The sequence below is a fragment of the Nansenia antarctica genome (assembly GCF_963989245.1).
Source record: "Nansenia antarctica genome assembly, chromosome: 3".
Lineage (NCBI taxonomy): Eukaryota > Metazoa > Chordata > Actinopteri > Argentiniformes > Microstomatidae > Nansenia > Nansenia antarctica.
The window spans coordinates 27,454,850-27,474,979 of NC_137688.1; the positions used below are offsets into that span (position 1 = coordinate 27,454,850).

General features: G+C 44.3%; 3 protein-coding genes across 5 annotated transcripts; 2 read left to right on the top strand and 1 right to left on the bottom strand.

Annotated features, from left to right (window-relative positions):
• Positions 1-276: 276 nt before the first annotated feature.
• smad5 (SMAD family member 5) lies at positions 277-5,252 on the top strand (the record flags this gene model as incomplete). Of its 3 annotated transcripts, none has more annotated exons than XM_080525840.1 (6): positions 277-679; positions 1,079-1,336; positions 2,909-3,019; positions 4,070-4,291; positions 4,656-4,912; positions 5,104-5,252. In XM_080525840.1, the coding sequence occupies 6 exons, from the start codon at positions 277-279 to the stop codon at positions 5,245-5,247; spliced, it is 1,395 nt and encodes a 464-aa protein (XP_080381966.1). In that variant the 3' UTR covers positions 5,248-5,252. The 3 variants fall into 3 exon arrangements, with proteins under 3 accessions (XP_080381966.1, XP_080381967.1, XP_080381968.1); XM_080525841.1 differs by having other exon boundaries at positions 2,909-3,000; positions 4,036-4,291; XM_080525842.1 differs by having other exon boundaries at positions 2,909-2,994; positions 4,036-4,291.
• A 1,747-nt stretch (positions 5,253-6,999) lies between these two features.
• Positions 7,000-14,936, top strand: syvn1 (synovial apoptosis inhibitor 1, synoviolin). Its single transcript, XM_080525885.1, has 16 exons — positions 7,000-7,159; positions 7,758-7,902; positions 8,153-8,245; positions 8,797-8,949; positions 9,049-9,097; positions 9,437-9,540; positions 9,778-9,904; positions 10,079-10,178; positions 10,340-10,405; positions 10,516-10,632; positions 10,861-11,021; positions 11,773-11,925; positions 12,882-13,016; positions 13,221-13,404; positions 13,789-13,964; positions 14,081-14,936. The coding sequence occupies exons 2-16, from the start codon at positions 7,771-7,773 to the stop codon at positions 14,272-14,274; spliced, it is 1,944 nt and encodes a 647-aa protein (XP_080382011.1). The 5' UTR covers positions 7,000-7,159; positions 7,758-7,770; the 3' UTR covers positions 14,275-14,936.
• A 314-nt stretch (positions 14,937-15,250) lies between these two features.
• On the bottom strand, positions 15,251-19,924 carry gpr137 (G protein-coupled receptor 137). Its single transcript, XM_080526746.1, has 8 exons — positions 19,861-19,924; positions 18,820-19,400; positions 18,656-18,705; positions 18,276-18,516; positions 16,480-16,629; positions 16,206-16,334; positions 15,982-16,097; positions 15,251-15,888 (listed from the first exon to the last, which is right to left on the bottom strand). Exons 2-8 carry the CDS (start codon positions 19,210-19,212, stop codon positions 15,789-15,791), a joined length of 1,179 nt encoding a protein of 392 aa, XP_080382872.1. The 5' UTR covers positions 19,213-19,400; positions 19,861-19,924; the 3' UTR covers positions 15,251-15,788.
• Positions 19,925-20,130: the final 206 nt, after the last annotated feature.

The following is a 20,130-nucleotide window of genomic DNA, read 5'->3' on the forward strand; positions in this document are numbered from 1 at the left end:
CGTTCCCTAACCCAGGCCCTCACCACACTTCCCTCAGTGGTTGTGACCCAGCTACATCCACCTCACGGCAGGGCCTTCCTGAGCTGCACCAGCTGCGTCCTGCCTCCATTTCCTGTCCTTGGCTGTACAAGGCTAAAGCCTCTCCACTCCCTCCCCCCTACACACACACACACACACACACACACAGGCTAACACACCCTCCCTGTTGACTGCGATCCAAGAGGACTCGACTCCCAAACTCCCCCCCCCCCCCCCCCCCCGGAGCATCTCAGCACTATGACCACCATGTCCAGCCTGTTCTCCTTCACCAGCCCAGCTGTGAAGCGGCTGCTGGGATGGAAGCAGGGAGACGAGGAGGAGAAGTGGGCCGAGAAGGCGGTGGACGCCCTGGTGAAGAAGCTGAAGAAGAAGAAGGGCGCCATGGAGGACCTGGAGAAGGCCCTGAGCAGCCCCGGCCAGCCCAGCAAGTGCGTGACTATCCCTCGCTCGCTGGACGGCAGGTTGCAGGTGTCACATCGCAAGGGACTCCCTCACGTGATCTACTGCAGGGTGTGGCGCTGGCCTGACCTGCAGTCTCACCACGAGCTGAAGCCCCTGGAGCTGTGTGAATACCCCTTCGGCTCCAAGCAGAAGGAGGTCTGCATCAACCCCTATCACTACAAGAGAGTAGAGAGCCCCGGTAGGTATCCAAGTGTAAAAGAGCTCATGTGTTTTATTATCATGAATTGACTCATCCTATTAAATTAAAGATAATGTGCAATATGTTTCAAATTCAATAGGAAATGTAGCCTACTATATTCAAAATTAAGTGTTATTATGAATATGCATTATTTGGTCATTTTGATCCCATTGATATCAATCTTGATCCCATTGATGTCCATGTGAGAGGCAGCCTGATAGCCTTTGGCCTGTGCTCCTCCTCCTCTGTGACTGACATGTGATTGCTAGCTCTGTGTTGACCAATTCAAGGGCAGATATCACATCTCACTCAGGGGAGACAACCCAGGGTATAAGCACTACCTAGTACTGTATGTGGTAATGTCTACTGGGTTTTAACGGGTGCAAATTGTCTTTCCAGTACTCCCGCCAGTGTTGGTACCCAGGCACAGCGAGTTCAACCCCCAGCACAGTCTCCTGGTCCAGTTCCGCAACATGACCCACAATGAGCCGCACATGCCCCTCAACGCCACCTTCCCAGAGTCCTTCCAGCAGCACAGCGGGGGCAGTTCCTTCCCCATCTCGCCCAACTCGCCCTACCCGCCCTCACCAGCCAGCAGCGGCACTTACCCCAACTCTCCTGCCAGCTCCGGGCCCTCCAGCCCCTTCCAGCTCCCAGGTAGTCCCTCACATCCACTTCTTTAGCTTCCAGCTAGCCACTCACATACACTTCGTTAGCTTCCAGGTAGCCACTCACATACACTTCTTTAGCTTCCAGGTAGCCACTCACATACACTTCTTTAGCTTCCAGGTAGCCACTCACATACACTTCTTTAGCTTCCAGGTAGCCACTCACATACACTTCTTTAGCTTCCAGGTAGCCACTCACATACACTTCTTTAGCTTCCAGGTAGCCACTCACATCCACTTCTTTAGCTTCCAGGTAGCCACTCACATACACTTCTTTAGCTTCCAGGTAGCCACTTACATACACTTCTTTAGCTTCCAGGTAGCCACTCACATCCACTTCTTTAGCTCCCAGGTAGCCACCCACATACACTTCTTTTCACACCCTTTGTGCCTGTCAGTACAGCTGATTCACAGAGCTGTTCATGGGGGGAGGGATTGTTTCCATAGCATATTCTCATTTCAGATAGTTCCATAAAGAGAAATGATCTGTTTCACCTGTAAGCCCCCCCCCCCCCGCTCCCCATTTTGGTTGCAACGGTGTATGGGTTCATCAATGTGCATTAGGACCGTCCTGGTACCTGGCCTTTTGAAAGCTGTGTGCAGACTATTTGGTTTGATTTCAACAGTATAAGAGTGGGATAAGTTATGGTGATAGGCAACACAAAGCACTGTCCTGACAGGGGAACAATGTAAATGCCAGCTAAGCAGAGCACCAAAGCCAGGGTGGCTGACTCCTATGTGTTGGATGTCATGCTGGTGGTGAGTGAGTGCCCATTGCTGGGCACCGGCCCGCTGGCCTCCCCATTCTGTATATCCCAGATCTGCTGATGCACACTCCACCACAGGCTGCATGCAGTCAGGCATCAGTAAGCTAATGTTTAATGGTGTGGGGAAAGGCGGGGGGCTGTTTTTTTATTTTTTATTATTATTTTTAATTGTGCTGAATTGCCTCGTTCATCGTTGTCTGGATGTCAAGCACCGGCGGCGTCACATTTGGTCAACAAGATTTCCACATTTCATCTGGGTGCGGTGCAACAAGAGAAAAGTTGACTGAATTGTTTGATCAGTTGATTGACACCTGAGGGCTGAAATAAAGCAATAGAACAACGTCAAGACATTTTCTTTACATGCAAATAGATTCTGTTGGAGAAAGGTGGGGAACTTGGGCAGTGATCTGCTGATATTTCAGACTGAGAATGTGTGAGTCATTTGTCATGAGGTTACTTTAACTCTGACCTTGGTCTTCCAACTCAGACGTTGCTTGTCTGTCATCTTTACTCACAGACACCAAGATTGTCTCTCTCTGAATGTTTTCCTTTTTTCTCTCTCTCCATAAAGTGGTTTTGTAATGCAACTCTGCTAGGACTGTCAATAGATTTTTTTTTATGTGAAGGATGTGTGAAATTGGACACTGCTTTTCCGGTTAAGATCCTGTGCGTGTGTGTGTGTGTGTGTGTGTGTGTGTGTGTGTGTGTGTGTGCATGTGCATGCGTGTATGCCATTTGTCAGCGGCAGCTGGTGTCCTCCTCTTAACTGTTCCTTTGTGGCGTTTCCTTTCCAGCTGACACCCCACCCCCGGCCTACATGCCCCCTGACGAGCAGATTGGGCAGGACAGCTCTCAGTCCATGGAGACGGGTAGCAGCCTGGTGCCCGTGAACATGCCCCGAGGAGGTGAACAGGCCCTACACAACCCCCCCCCCCTCCCCAGTGTCTCTCCCACAGCACCACTACTGTTCAGCTAACCCTCTTTGTAGTCTGTAAAATTGACATAGGCCCTGTACAGTTTCCCAATGAGAATATCACATACAGTAGTACAGGGGTGCTCACACTTTTTAGGCTTGTGAGCTACTTTTCAAATTACCAGCTCAACAAGATCTACCAACCAAATAAAACATATTGCCATTGCTGCGAAGACAAAAATGTACTGTAATAATAACAAATTAAGGCCACGCTACACTGTTTCAAAATCAAAGAAGAGATTTATTAAACTATATAACAAATATTCACACTGGTAGTCCATTAACATCGACGTCTCCGGTGCCATCGACGTCTCCGGGCGGCGGAGTGTGTGTGTGTGTGTGTCTGTCTGTGTGTGTCTGTCTGTGTCTGTCTGTCTGTGTGTGTGTGTGTGTGTGTGTGTGTGTGTGTCTGTCTGTCTGTCTGTCTGTGTGTGCATGTGTGTGTGCTTGTGTCTGTCTGTCTGTCTGTGTGTGTGTGTGTGTGTGTGCTTGTCTGTGTGTGTGTGTGTGTGTGTGTGTGTGTGTGTGTGTGTGTGTGTGTGTGTTGTGAGGCGGCGCGGGGCTGAGTGATGCCCTCTCCTGTGTGGTCCAGACGGGAGGCGTCCCCGGCTACTTTAAAAAATATATATATTTAAATGTTTTTTTTTTAAACTTTTTTTTTCTTTTCTTTTTTTTTCAATGCCGTGTGATCTACCCACACTACCTTCGCGATCGACCGGTCGATCGCGATCGACGTAATGAGCGCCCCTGCAGTAGTATGTCATCTGAACATCCTCCACTTGAATTCTTTCAGTCGTACAGTCTAGTTTATATGCAATGTAGTTAGGAAGTAGAGACAATTGAATGAATGGGCAATGCTATTTTGTGTTTGTTTGCCATTGTGCATTTCAAGTCGATGTGTCTCTTTGGTTTCTGTGTGAACACCTGGTAGAGATGCGCCGTCGTTAGCGCTCTCACTCAATCCTGTTTCTCTACATTTTAGATGTGCAACCAGTGGAGTACGAGGAGCCCAGCCACTGGTGCTCAATTGTGTACTACGAGCTCAACAACCGTGTGGGCGAGGCCTACCACGCCTCTTCTACCAGCGTGCTAGTCGACGGTTTCACTGACCCGTCCAACAACAAGAACCGCTTCTGCCTGGGCCTGCTCTCCAACGTTAACCGCAACTCCACCATCGAGAACACTCGGCGTCACATTGGCAAAGGTGCATATTAAGACGAATACAAAGGAAACTCAGACGAGATGTCGGACAGTGTGCTGTCGTTCTAAATAAGAGGTGTCAACGGAGTGGACACGTGCTCAGTTAAAGAATGCTTTCACTTTGGCTAATGGACTGGAGCACTGATGCACTTAAAGCAGTTTATTGCGGTGAATCTTTATGTTGTTCTGTGAAAACAGCAGTTTTTCCAAAAATAACAACAACCCGTTTGGTGGTGATGCTAATAACCAATTATGGTGCAAAATTCATTTTGGGATGGGAATCACTGGGGTTATTGTTTTGTTTTGTCGTCCACTGAAAAAAAAAATCATGGCCATCATGTGTATTATGAGCTGTCTTCTCCTTTCAGGGGTGCACCTGTACTATGTTGGAGGAGAGGTATATGCTGAGTGCCTGAGTGACACCAGCATCTTCGTCCAGAGCCGCAACTGCAACTACCATCATGGCTTCCATCCCACCACTGTCTGCAAAATCCCAAGTGGCTGCAGTCTCAAGATCTTCAACAACCAGGAGTTTGCTCAGCTGCTGGCCCAGTCGGTCAATCATGGCTTTGAAGCAGTGTATGAGCTCACCAAAATGTGCACCATTCGAATGAGCTTTGTAAAGGTATGCTGTGAGCTTGGTTGAAAATGTGTCATTTGTGACAAGACAGCAGAGGGGAGAAATCCAGTGCTTTGTTAACATGTCTCTAGAAATCACAATATAAATCACAATATAAATCAAACTATTTAATCAAACAATTTAATCAAGGCAATGTTGAGAATTCCATCGGGGCTAATTATTTTTTCTCTCCACAGGGCTGGGGAGCTGAATATCACAGACAGGATGTCACCAGCACCCCCTGCTGGATAGAAGTGCACCTGCATGGCCCTCTCCAGTGGCTCGATAAGGTGTTGACACAAATGGGCTCTCCTCTTAACCCCATCTCCTCAGTGTCCTAATGATGGCCCCCAGATGGGTTGGGAGGTTTTCTTTTATCTTTTTTTTTTTTACGTAACTTTTTAAATTTTGCAATGTTCGATGAGAAAAGGAGGTCTTAAAGGCTGAACTGTTTACACTGCCTGCAGAAGGGATATTGAACCCTAGAGCAGCAGAATTATGTTGAGAAAGAAACTGAGGCTACGTGCAAACCTTGTGGAGAAACAAAATCAGAGTAGCAGCACAACATGGACAAACTACTGCTCAACACTACCAACACCTGCATCTAATAAGAGTAGGACTGGAAAGCATGTGCCTAAAAAAACATTCAGATTTTCCATACAAAATGTTTGTGAATGACTGTCTAACATTTTTCTGTATGTTTAGTTTTTAAAAGAAACAAAATTAATTGTGTATCACTACTCCACCTTACATCAGTCAAACAACTTGCAATTTACTGAGGATCTTTTTCTTTGCTGTTGTCTAATGCCAGCTATTTACAACTAAGGTGTAGATGCCATTATATGTTTACTATTAGAGTCAGATCTCATAACAAATGTTTCCTTTTTATAGTTTCTACTGCTAGAAACAAAACACTGAGTTACTGCCTTTTAAATAAAGTATGTCTAACTGATAAACTGATATGGGAGATCAATTACTGAATGCTTTGATCAGGTGAAATGAGCTGAAAATAACTTCAATGTCATTCAACTTTTTTATTTAGATTGTCATTTGAAATATAATTGAAAATCAATGTCAACAATGTGTTCCTTTGTACAGATATGTAGTGAAAGTGAAAGAGTTAATGTTTCTGTATCACTGCATTTAACAACCTAGGTCTCTTGGAACTTGTGGAAGCAAGGTAAGTTTGGGTGTAGGGTACCATGGCATTATGGGGATGTATGAAATTAGCATAATATAATAAACACAGGTATGGTTAACAACATCCACTTACTCATCTGTCTTTATTTTATTTTATTTTGTACTATTTTACTTGTCAGTTGGCATGTCATTTTCTGGACAGCCAAAAGTAGTGGATGATTTTCTGTAACTATCCTAACCATCTAACTGCGTTTGTCCTCTCTCCAGTATGATGACATTTAGCGTTTAATAACTTGATATTTATATTTATTTAGTTAGTTAGTATTCGTATTATTGTATTGTATTAATTCCATGAGAAATTATTTGATTGGCGAGTTTGCGTTTATAGGAAGTGAAGTTGCCAGACTTCGATTGGTGGAATAATTATCTCGGATTAACCATTGGTCCGCGTAGTCTTAAACAAGTCTACGGTCTAGGCTACGATGTTTCAGACTAACATGGTTTCGTATAATCATACAATTCAGCACTTAAATTATTTTTCACACATGAAATACCCCTTTGTATTTACAGCCACGACCAAATTATTTGTGAGTGGAAGGAATTCATGCCTTCTTGAACATGACCATATCCAACATTGAGCACTGTGCGTCGCTGTAGGGGTATGCCACGGTGGAAACCATCCATAACCCAGCATTGTAGATGGTCTGTGCACGAATTCCATGTACTGACTGATATTCAGAGAAATTGTTAAAAATGTGACGTTGCATATAAGCGAATTATTTGTTAGCAATATTATAATAAATAATTACTGTCACTGTCATTCCTCGCTTTATTTTCCTGATAGTTCCAGAGAGGTTCGGTTTGCCCCCGGAAGTGAGGTGGCCACTCTGAGGAGCAAGCCAAAGATAAACACGTATCAGAGAGGTGTCTTGGGGCTGGGGCTGTTAGGAAACATCACTGAAAGGTTGAAGAATTAAAATGTCAGTGCAGGTAATACGATAGAGGAAGGCACCGATATATTTGTAAACATCGTTGACGCCTTACAAGGCATTCGGCAGGCCGACCAAGTGCATATTCCGTACTAGCGAGAGCGACATCGAGTCGGTAACTAAGGTAAGTACATTAGTTTCGCATTGCACTGCAGTACCAGCAGCATAGCTAGCCAGCTAGCCTGATCTAACCACCGTCTGCACAGTGCACACATAGCCAAATCATATCGTTCGAGTAGAACTGTTGGTAATGATGGATTCCCCCTAGCTTTGTTCCATCTAAGCCAGACTGTCCAACTGGTCAGAACATGTATGTCATTAGCTAACTAACGTTAGCTAGCTAGTGAACAAGCAGTGTACCATGTCATCTGACCAAACAAGCCACCATCTGGGACGTGTTGATTGATGGTGAATTAGAAATTGTGTTTGGATTTTAAGTGAATAAGTGCGACTTAAGCTGGCAAGATCGTTCTAGACTAGAGCATGACCCATGGATGCCACTAACTGTCAATTTAGTTCAAACATGGTTTATATAGAGATTTTCTATATTGAGAGAGGCTTTGGTATATCTTTGCTCTTATGTCACTTGCCAGTTGTAGGACAGCGATAATGTCGTCCCGGGAAAACAGGATTTTTCTCGTCACAACAGCTCACTTTGAAGTATAGAAACGCCTGGCTCACCCCTCGCTGTGTGCTGCACGTCTTGTCCTCCTGCCCCACAGCTGTAGAGTCACCATGGTACGAGCGGCCCTGGTGACGGCCACCAGTCTGGCTCTGACTGGTGCAGTGATAGCCCATGCCTACTTCATCAAACACCAGTTCTACCCTACTGTGGTCTACCTCACCAAGAGCAGCCCCAGTATGGCGGTGAGTTCAATGTATTCGCTTCACCCTTTGACTGTCTGATTTCTCTCCTCTACCTGTAATGCGTGAGCATTAAATTGCAAGTAGAGCACACACACACACACACACACACACACACACACACACACACACACACACACACACACACACACACACACACACACACGCCATACAGCATCTCCTAAATGTAATAAAAGAAGCAGATGTTCATGTTTTTTTATCGCCTACTTTAAATGCCTTCTCTGTGTTTCAGGTGTTGTACATCCAGGCATTTGTGTTGGTGTTCCTGTTGGGAAAATTCATGAGGAAAGTCTTCTTTGGACAGCTGAGAGCTGCAGAGATGGAGGTAAGTGTCAGACTTCATCATGTCGTTGTTCTTGTACTTGTACTGTTGTCTCCTGTCGTGGATTTAAATGAGACTCGAGATAGCTTTACTTTAAATGTAAGTATAATATTTATTAAAAGAAAATGGTCTTTCACAACTGGAGTTGGAACCAGCCTACTGAAGGTAGACTGAAGTCCCCACTCACACACAACACAACTCTTGTATAGCGTCAACGTAGACACAACAGCGATAGGAGTCCGCATTCCATAAATGTTTATGAAACCGTTCTCCAGTGAGTGTTCAACTCAGGAGAGAGTGTTCATAAACAGGACAGAGATTAACTTTCAACAATCCCTATGGGCCCAGCTACAGCCACTACAGTTATACTAGTCTACATTCTGTGTGAAATGGACAGACATATTCCCATAGGCATTTTACAGAATTCATACATGTAAAAGAAATCCTCTACACTCCTCAATAACTGGCTTTTGGCCCTTGAATCAGTTGCTTCTATTATAATGGTTATCCTCCAGCATTCACCACAAATGTTATTCCCTTCCGTGTCCCCTTAGCACCTGATTGAGCGGTCCTGGTATGCGGTGACAGAGACGTGCCTGGCGTTTACCGTTTTCAGGGATGACTTTTCTCCCCGTTTTGTGGCCCTCTTCACCTTACTACTTTTCCTCAAGTGCTTCCATTGGCTGGCTGAGGATAGGGTGGATTTTGTGAGTAACAATGGACTGAAACATTTGGGGGGGGTATTTTTCGGACACCCAGAAAGGGAAGGTGTGTGATCTTTTGCCGTTCTCACCCTTTCACTTTAGATGGAGAGGAGTCCTAATATATCTTGGATCTTCCACTTCAGGGTGTTGTGTGAGTTTGAGGGATTCACTTTGAACCGCTGTGTGGCGTTGAACCGCTTTCTGAGAGCCTGTGATATGTGAAACTGCTATTTTTGCTCCAGATTGTCTAGATCAAGATCAAGATCAAGCTTTATGCAAATATGTCAGGCTGATATCAGGCTGCACCTGGTATTAGATGCACCACAGTATGATGCAACACACACTATGGAACATGATAACAGAACATTCTCCGTAACGCATTTTTATATTACTATAAATATATTTGAGTATTAAGTTAAGAGTTGCCATATTTGACAGAGACCGATAGAGGAACAGCCTATTGTTGACTAACGTTGCCTCTCACATGCAGCTCTCATGGGCCTGCTGGCAGTTCTGGACTTCCTGTTCGTTAACCATGCTTGCCACAGCATCATCATGCGGGGAGCCTCAGTCCAACTGGTCTTTGGATTTGAGGTCTGTAAAACAGTGACTTTGTATAGGCCCGTCTGTGTCATTGGAACTTAAGTTACGTTCTGTACAACAATACAAAGTGTGCAAGTTGAGGTCTATTTAATGTCTTATGTGTAGCGATCGTCTTGATTAAGAATGTTAGAAGTTGGTGTTAAAGCAGCACACTCATACTAAAGAGTGAAATGTATGTTGTTGTTGTTGTCGTCATCGTCCCCCCCTCCCTCCTGTGCATCTTCTTAGTATGCCATCCTAATGACCATGGTCCTCACCACCTTCATCAAGTATGCCCTCCACACTATCGACCTCCAGAGTGACAACCCCTGGGACAACAAGGCTGTCTACATGCTCTACACTGAGCTCTTCACTGGTACGACGGCTTGCTCACTAATGATCATGATGAGTAGTATTGTGTAACATTTTTGTTGAATTATACTATAATGTACTGAAATTGAATATTATATTGTCTTTGAAAACATCAATATCTATGTTAGGGAATTTTGATTTGGCTTACTTTGATGTTTTGTAATATGCCTTTTTCCAGGTTTCATCAAAGTGCTCTTGTACATGGCATTCATGACCATAATGATAAAGGTGCACACTTTCCCCCTGTTTGCCATCCGCCCAATGTATCTTGCTATGAGGTGAGCACCATGGCTTCTCTGAACCTGCTAGACTGTCAAAAGATTGTCACGTTACCACGTCTACGCAGTGACTCCGTCCACTCTACTAGTCATGTTTCTTTTTAGCAGAGGCGATATTTAGCTTGACGTGTTTTGAGTCTGTATTTTCTCTCCTTTCATAGGCAATTCAAGAAAGCTGTAACAGATGCGATCATGTCTCGGAGAGCCATTCGCAACATGAATACACTGTGAGTGTGTATTGTGTTTAAGTTAATTCCATATCCACAATGGTAATCACTGACTTAACATCAGTGGAGCTGCTTTGTCAGTGAACCTGTATTTGCGTGTTTCCCTGCAGTTACCCAGATGCTACTCCTGAGGATTTGCTAGCCTCAGACAATGTGTGTATTATTTGTCGTGAGGAGATGGTTACTGGAGCTAAGAAACTTCCCTGCAACCACATTTTCCACTCAAGGTATGTCTGTTGTCTAAGCATAGCCAGTAAGTAAGTGAATATATGACATCTACTCGGGAAAGTATGTTTGTGTCCCTATTGACAGTTTCATTCCACTGTAGGTATAACTATTTTTCATTATATTTCCCTTGTTTGACTACCTTTGTGTAGAAACAGTTTGTTTTAATCTGTCATGTTTATTTTTCCTGTGAACATGTTGTAATTAACACCTCTGTGACTGTGTGTCAGCTGCCTGCGCTCCTGGTTCCAGAGACAGCAGACCTGTCCGACCTGTCGTATGGACGTCCTCCGGGCTTCCAACCCCAACCAGACCCCTGCCCCGGCCCCCGCGCCGGCCCCCGCCCCAGCAGCAGCACCTGCCAACGTCCCCATCCCCCCACCTGGGAATGGTGAGCAGCCCTCGGTTAACTCTATCTCTTTTTAGAGACCAGGAGGGTCATTTATAAAACCGTGCGTAGGACTGGCGTAAAAAAAGGTTGTGTACGTACGAAAGACAGAATGTTTACGCACACAAATATTCTCATTTATAACACGTACGTATAACACATATGCACGTCCCATGCCTTTTTCCCCTTTCTAAATCAAGTCAACTCTAAATTTTGCGCACGTGAGCGAGCATCTTGTCCCACCCATTTCAGTGTGAGCGTGGAGGACCGCACATTTTCACGCAGATTTTTATTTCTTTTTATAAATCCCAAAGTTTGCGTAAAAGTACCGTACGCCGCCTTTTTTGCATACTCAACGTTTCTAAATGTTTCCGAATGAACGGAACCACAGAGGGCTGATCTAGGATACGTTTAGTTTTTTAGGTCATAATGAAAAACCATATTGACAGGCTACCTGAATTAGATCATCACTCCTACTCTGAGATGCTTTGTGAATATAGGCCCAGATAGTTTCCTCAGTTATAGTTGGTCTTGAGTAACAGGGTTAAAAGTAGGACAGTTCAAAGCAGTATCTAAATGATGCAGGTATTGTCTACCTGTATCATTACTCATGCAAAGTTATTGGCTGTACTACTCTGGTCACTATGGAGGTGATATATTTAGATATGACAGGGACCTCGTAGTGTTTTGGGGAAGTCAGTATATGACCACAAACAGCAGAATATTAAGCATCTCTAATTTGTCTCTTCTACAGTGGCTCCAGGAATGATGCCCCATTTCCCGCCAGGGCTGTTCCCTTTCTGGGGCCCCTTCCCCGGGGCAGCGCCCCCTGCTGGAGCTCCTGGCCCCCAGGGAGCCGCTGACGCTCCACAGGCCAACACAGAGGCAGGTCAAACTCAGGGATCTGGTGAGACGTTCCTCCTCTATTGGTCTAGCACTGACACGGATGGATGTCATACGTCACAAATTGTCCCTCAGACCTTGAGAGAGTCATTCACGCCTTTATATCTTCACAACTTGATTTCTGTAACTCCCTGTACCTGGGGCTTAATAAGTCCACCATGGCCCGCCTACAGCTACCCCACAACGCCGCTGCTAGATTGCTCACAGGTACTCGGAAGAGAGCTCACATCACCCCTGTCCTTGCCTCCCTTCATTGTCTCCCAGTCTGTTATAGGATAGAATTTGAAGTTCTTTTATTGGTCTATAAAGCTCTGTGCTGGTAAGGCTCCCTCCTACCTAGCAGACCTCCTCGCCCCCTATACCAACGTCAGGGCTTAAGTTCTGCTGATAAGGGTCTCCTAACCACCCGTAAGTTCAACCTCATGTCTGGGGGGGGAGGGGGGGGGGGTGCTTTTGCTGTCGCAGCCCCTGACCTCTGGAACAGCATCCCCACATCAGATCTGCCCCCTCCATCCAGTCCTTTAAATCTAAGCTCGAAACTCACCTGTATTCCTTAGCGTTCCCTGACTCACCCTGACTCCTGCCTTGTTTGTTTTTGACGTGTTGTTCTGTTCCTCTGTTGGTTATTTATTTTTCTGTTTATTTACACTTTAGGAGTACTTTTACTGTAAAGCACTTTGGTTGACAAGTGTCATGTTTAAATGTGCTATAGAAATACATTTGATTGATTGATTGTCATGATCCTCTCAGAGTTGAAGGGTACACACACTTGGCTCCATCCTTCAGTCGCCCCGCCCACTATTTTTTATTCTCTGCAGATTCGAGTCTTGATTCACTTTCAGGATGGGGTCTCCAGGCAACACGTCCACATCTTGATTCTAGCAAACGAACGCACTCATTAAGTCGTCTGTCGTAACATTCAGGTTTCTTTCCTATATTTCTTTTCCTTGTGTAAATTAGGTGCCAGTCGCTCCACCTCAGACGGTGCTGCTCCTGTCCCGGGAGGCGTGATGCCAGGATTCCCCTTCCCCTCTTTTCCTCCACCACCTTTCGCCTCCGCCCCGTGGTTGCCTATGCCACCACCTCCACCGTTTGGTAGAGCAACATTAGTCATTCTTGCACAATAATTGAAGGCGCCATCCCACTATAATGCAGTTGAAATTTCCACCACCCATTTCAAACTTTCAACTTTTTTGTGAACTTCAAGTCTGTATTTTGACTGTTATCTTGAAGAAGCTCATGTCTGTCTGTGTGTGTGTGTGTGTGTGTGTGTGTGTGTGTGTGTGTGTGGTGTCCCAGTGTCGTCGATGCCGCCCCCTCCCCCGTCCCTCTCCACCATGTCGGAGGCTGAGCTGAGGGAGCTGGAGCAGGAGGGGCGGCGGGGCCTGGAGGCCAGGCTGCAGTGCCTCCACAACATCCACACACTCCTGGACGCTGCCATGCTCAACATCCACCACTACCTCACCACCGTCGCTACTCTCACGTACGGATATCCTTTTACCTTGGTTTTTATATGATGGTCAAAGTCATGGATCCAGTTGGGTATACAATGAAGCCAGACCACCTCACACTGGGGTACAGTACAGTTAAACAAGTGGAACACGTCTGCGCTCTCCATCAGTTATAAAAGTTAACTACAAGTGTATTTTTTTCCACTTTATGGCCCTTTCCTATCCTTTTGATATTTCTGTAGTTCCCAAACTTATGGTGTCAATTGATCAATTTGATAATTCTGAGGATACAATTCAAAGTGTCCGTAATGCATTTTACTTTTCAAACGGGAGTTTGGTAAGGGCCAACACGTTGTCTGGGTTCCATTGAGCTGTATGTCATGGTTGTAACGGTGTTGTCCTATCATCCCCCCCAGCCCGCCTCGGTCAGAAGCCGGCAGTGGAGAAGCCGGCAGTGGAGAAGCCAACAGTGGAGAAGCCAACAGTGGAGAAGCCAACAGTGGAGAAGCCAGCAGGTCAACCAGCACAGAGTCCACTCCTCCAACTGCTACTACTGAAAACCAAGAAAACCAGGAGAATGACTCTGAAAGGGGTAAGTCCTTTATATGCTGAGGAGAAGTCGTCTTAGATGAGATCCAATTAAAAGCAGCACACTTAATTGATAGTGATTTATCTCCCTTTTTTTGGTCCACTCTCACGTTTCCCCAGCTGAACCTGAACCTGAACCCGAACCCGTGAACGGTGCGACAGGCTTCTCCCAGCCAGCGGACTCCACCACGTTTGTGGACAGCGAAGAGAAGCGGGAGGAAGAGGGCCAGGGAGAGAACGGGGAGCCCAACACTGCAGAGCTGAGGCGCCGTCGCCTTCGCAAGCTGGAGACCACACCCCCACCTGACCACTGATACGCACCCCTCCATCCTGACCCGTGGATTCTGGAAATGACTTATCAATTCATTATTTTTAGTCTTTTTTTTTTTTTTGGGCTCTCCTCTCTCTCCTGGCTCTGTCTGTCCTGTTCACTCAGATGCCCCCAGAGAAGAACTGTAGCTCTCTCAGTCTCCCACTGTTCCAGACCGGAACACATAGCAAGATTATTTTTTTTTCTACAGACTTGATATCTATACGATCCACACGCAGGTCTGTTGCCTCACCAATAACCTAAGGAAAGAGAATTCACGTACAGGCCTGACATCTTGTTCAGTGACAGGCGGACAGTGTGTTTTCAATCTCAGGTCACTGGCGCTTTTAAGTTTTCACCTCTGTAAGATTGATCACCCCTATGCTCCTGCTTGTTGCAGACCATGTTACAGAGTGAGGTCTGACCTATTGAGTTAAATGAAGGGACGTCAAATTGCAGCCGTAGTGTCCAGTGTGATGATGGACTTAGAATTGTTCTTTTTTTCTTTTTGTAATTCTTTTGATTTCTCTGTGATTTCTGGGGCATCTAGATATTTCTTCGAGGGGGTATAGTAAGTTAAAAGTGGGTTGATTTAACCTGTACATACTGTATAAAGTTTTAATAGGATGATCTGTACATACTGCAGAATAAACCGTTCAAATGGAATTTCACAGTATCAATGCATATTACATGGATGATCACTCCATTCTGCATATTTGCAAATGTAGCGGTTAGAGAGAACATGAGGAGCACCTAATGAGTGTTAGACACAAACATGCTGTGAACACATTCCATGCTCTTACCACAGGACATCCTGATTTCTCTCAAGATATAAAGTGGTATACTAGTCTTTGATATATTATCAATATATTATCAACATAACCTTTCACAATTAGTGGAAAAAAGAAACAATCTACTTGGTTTTCGCATTTATATTGGTGTGATGTTTACCTTTAATTACAAGCAATACGATTCACAATCATCTGTAAGGACATGTGTTAATATTTTCTGTTAGCTATTAGGAAGCCCTAGAAAATCCCCTTATAAAAATGGAGGCAGGTAAGTGGTATTTTGTCCAAACCAAACATTACTAGAAAGACAGTAAATAAGTTAAATCACATCAGTGTACAATCATTAAAACAATTACAAACAAATGTACAGTCACCTGCATTGCTTGCTGAGGTGGCAAAGCAGACAATGTTTGACAACCCCATTTAGCCGTACTAAAAGAATTACACTTGGTCCCAATGTATAAGGTTTCGATAAGAAATTATATGGTGGAATACACAGCTGAAATACATACTGGTCACATGACAATGCTGGTGAATGGAATTAAAAGCAGAGGCTGTTTTGTATGACTTGTTTCAACAGGTCAGTTTAAAAACATGGAAGGTGCATAACCCTCCAGTGTTGACTTACAGAGAGTCTAGTGCAAAAACGCATCAATCAAATTGAATGAGGTGTAGAATGTAGCTACGTAAGGGCCTGAGAGCACATCCAACAATTCATTGCAGAGAATCAGTTTTGTGGGGTGGAGTAAAGTGTGTGGTGCTGGTCGTTCTGGTCCGGAGGATTACTGGAGAACAGGAGTGGTTGTGTCTCTTTTGATCCGTACCAGCTGCGTGAGACAAAACGTGTACATAATAAATGCTTGATATACCGGTACATACCAATAAGAAAAGGAATAAAATGAGAGGTGTTTGAACTCTACCTAGTGTGTGGATATGTATTATGGGCCCATGGAACTTCTGAGTCAGTGTCCACTCCCTGAGGATCATCAAAGAAGTACGGGCGGGGGACTCTGCTGTTGATGGGCCGACTGCAGCCCTGGGTGAGACAACGACACTTCAGAGTGGTGCTAGCATGGTGGTAGCATCCAGTGAGGGTGAATGAAATAAACTGCTATCATCTATGTGTTCAGCAAAGGAGACTTACCGTTTCTTGAGGAGGCCGGCGAACTCTAAAGATAAGAAGGAGCAGGCTGGTGGGTAACAGCTCCCAGATAAAGAGAATCGCCCCGAACGCCAAGTAGCCCCTGTCTCCAAGTTCACTAAGAAGGTCAGCCTAAAGGGGGACAGGAACTGTGGGTTATTGATTGCCCATTGCTTCACTAATATCCTGCCGATAGGCAGTCAATCTTACTGTACATTACATAACTTAATTAACACAATCTATGAATCAAGGCTTTTTCTTCCTTTTTTTTTCTTACCTGATCAGAGATGTTGTACCAGTCAAAATCGAAGGACTCCATCTTGTGATTCTTGGACAGTATAAGCACTGCCAGGTTGTAGCATGCCCTGCTCGAAAACAGCAGAATGACACCAGCTCCCAGCACTGCAGTCTGGCACACTGTTGTACCCTGGGGGAAAAGAAATACCTCTTATTATACTACAACCATTTACTGAACTCCATATCTAAGTCAGTTCATTACAGAAGTAGCCCTTGGGTTTCCTGTTTTATGCAGCAATTGTATCAATAGATATGTATAAACATAGGCTATTTACAGTCAAAATTAGGACACCCCATGAAATATTTAGTTTTTTAAGAAATATGGACATATCAATATTTGATCTTCTTTCAAACAATATCTATAGGTAAAGGTCATGTAATTGAACCAAAAACGTAAGTTTGAAAACGTAACTTTGTTAATATTTAACAAAAAATGGACAAAGATGACAATTCCTACTGAGGAAAAAGTTAGGACACCTTATTCCCTAATAGCTGGTATTGCCCTTTGGCTGAAATGACCTGATTTCAGTTTCCTATAACTGTCTCTCTCAAATCACCCCACACATCTCAATAGGTTTAAGACCCAGGCTTTGACTCGGCCATTCCAGAACTCTCCATTTATTTCTTTTGAGCCATTCCTTGGTGGATTTACTGGAATGTTTTGTATCCTTGTCATGTTGCAAGGTCCACATTCACTTCAGCTAAATATTTTTGGATGATGATCTCACATTTTCCTCAAGCACCCTCTGATACAATAAAGAATATAATTCATAGTGGATTCCATGATGGTGAGCTGGCCAGGCCCTGCTGCAGTAAAGCAGCCCCAAACCATGTCCACCCCCATGCCTCACAGATGGTATGAGGTTCTTGTGCTCAAACGCTGTTCTTGGTTTGCACCAAACTTTTTTTTTTTTTTTTACTGTGCCCAAATAATTCAACTTTATATTCAACACTCTATTAAAGCACATTGTTCCAGAAGTCCTGTTGTTTGTCTAGGTGTTCTCAGGCAAACCTGCCCCTGATGATTTTCATTGGATGCACACCTCCAATGAAAATCAAACTTGTGCAGTCTCTTTCTGATGGTAGATGCAAGTGCTTTGACATCAACTGTGGCTACCTGTAGGTGCCATGATGACATTCTAGGATTGTTGGAGACTTCTTGCGTGTTCTCCACTTGTACATTAATTTCCGGACAGTGGAATGGCTGATTTCTAATTGTTTGGAGATCTTTTTAAATCCCTTCCCAGAGTCATGTGTATCTTCAACCTTCTTTCTGAAGGCCTCAGAGAGCTCTTTTGATCTCACAATGGTGAGGTGCAAACTCACTTCAACAATCAAAAGCAAACAAAACTAAATGTCTGAGGTTTAAATAGGCCAGCCTCCTCCAAAATCCTCTCTAACAATGTTCTAATCATTTGCACCTGATGTAGTTCACTTGATTCTTATTTTAGGCATTTTAAGTAGTAAGAAATATGGGGATGTACTAACTTTTTCCTCACAAGAAAAATGCATTTATATTAATTACATTTTACAAATCATTTTTAAAAGATTTTCTTTTAGTTGTATCTGTTTAGTTATATTACCTCCATCTCTCAATAGTGTTACAATGAAGATCAAATGTCTGTATGTTTAAGTATGTAAAAAAAAAAAAAAAAGACAACGGTTTTCATGAGGTGTATCTATTTCACATTACTGTATAAACAAAAAGAAGGGAATTGAACCACTGCTTATGGAACTTATGGGGACGTAAAAAAATAAATAAATCAGTGGACGTACCCTACTGTGCAGGTATGGGCTGGTGGAAGATGAGCGGCGGGTTAGAAGCAGCAGCAAGGCAGCGAGGCACACTGCCTCAAAGATGAAGAGCAGGTCATTGACCAGCACTCGGATCAGAACCAGACTCCAAGTTCTGTCCCCTGCTCCTCCACTTCCCCCTCGCTGCCCAAGAACTGCGCACACCACATTGACACAAAGGAATACCCCACTCAATGTGGCGTACACACATCGAGCAGAACACCTAAGCAAAATAGACTTCAGTCAGTTCAAAACATGAACACTCAACTACCAGAAATGATGTCTCCAAAGCATTTCTCAGTGACACAAACAACAACGCATATCCAAGTATCACATCCAAGTCTGGGGGAAGTGAAACTCACAGTGCTTTGCCTGGTTCAGAGCTATACTTCTCCTTCACTTTGAGTAACACCTAGAAACAGGAACAAACATGTCATTGTTGGAATAAAACAACACAGAACAAACTTGAGAGAATATCCCGAACTACATAGCTACTACTGAAAATAGATATTAAAATGTATCTTACCTGAGTGAAATAGAGATTGATGAGACTGAGAGTGAAGAACTGCAAACACACAGGGAAGCAATAGAGGAGCCAGGATATAGCGGTGTGCAGGTGATTTGCGTCAACGGCATTGTAGAAGTAAAAGGAAAAGAGTGTGGTGCGAAGCGCAGCCCAAAGGAGGCATAAGAACAGGAAAACACTCTGGTAGCTCCAGCGCTTGTGTCGGTAGAGTAGAAGGAGCCAGAGCTGGACATACACCACTAGAAAGAGGCTGGCATACAGAGCAGTGTAGAGGACGGTGAATCCAAGCTCCACCGAGGGGGCCACTGCTGGATACAGAGGAAGAGGTGGAGGACGTGGAGATGGAAGCAGGAAGGGGTTGGGCTGCACTGGAAGTGTGATTGGAGCTTCCATGGAGGTGTATGGTTAACTACAGTGTCATTTGCAATATATGTGCCTTTTAGATACAATTGGGAAATCCCACGTAATACTGTGTTGATTGAACACAAGAAGATAATGTGTCCATCTTCGAAAATCCCGATCTCTTGTAGTTTGAATCACATGGTCCTGTACTCAGCCCTTTTGCATGGGGGTGGAGGTGACTGTTATCAGCGACCAAAATACGCGTAATGGAAAAAGCAGAACATAAACCGTTATCAGACAGCACAGTGGAACAGAGTCCATACATTGGCAAAACAAACATTACGTCGTTGTGCAATCTGATAATGAACTCAATGGACGAAACAGTGCAAAAGCACTGACTGTGTTGATTACAATTAATCCCATTTAACCTCCAATGATTTAAAACATCAAATATTTCCTAAATTACAAGATGAACTTAGTTGAAGTGTCGATTGCGTCTATGTACAGTAGGCTAAGTACAGAGAATATCATCAATATAGGTTAGCACCTAGCTAGCGTTAGCACTTAGCTAGCCACTCTCTGTTACTGTGTGTAGAGCCAAAGACTTTTGACATTAATCAACACGGCATGAGCTTGCAGGTTTGTGAGGGGGGGGAAATCGTTTAACTAGCTAGTTTAAGTATAACACATGACACTTACCTATGTTACCGCAGTTGCCGTTGTTGCGCATCTGTTTATCATGACACCAATACGGCCACTTCCTTGTTCAGTAGCTGTCAAAATCTTCTTCTTCTTCTTCTTTGGGGTTTAACTGCAGTTTGCATCCGTGGTGTTGCATTACTGCCCTCTTCTGGCGTTAGTTAACTCCTACAGTGTCCGGTTTGTCAGGCTTTCAACTGTTGACCAAAGCTGACCATACTTCCTCCTGCCTAGTCCACAACTTTCACTGCAGTCCAATATGAACATGTC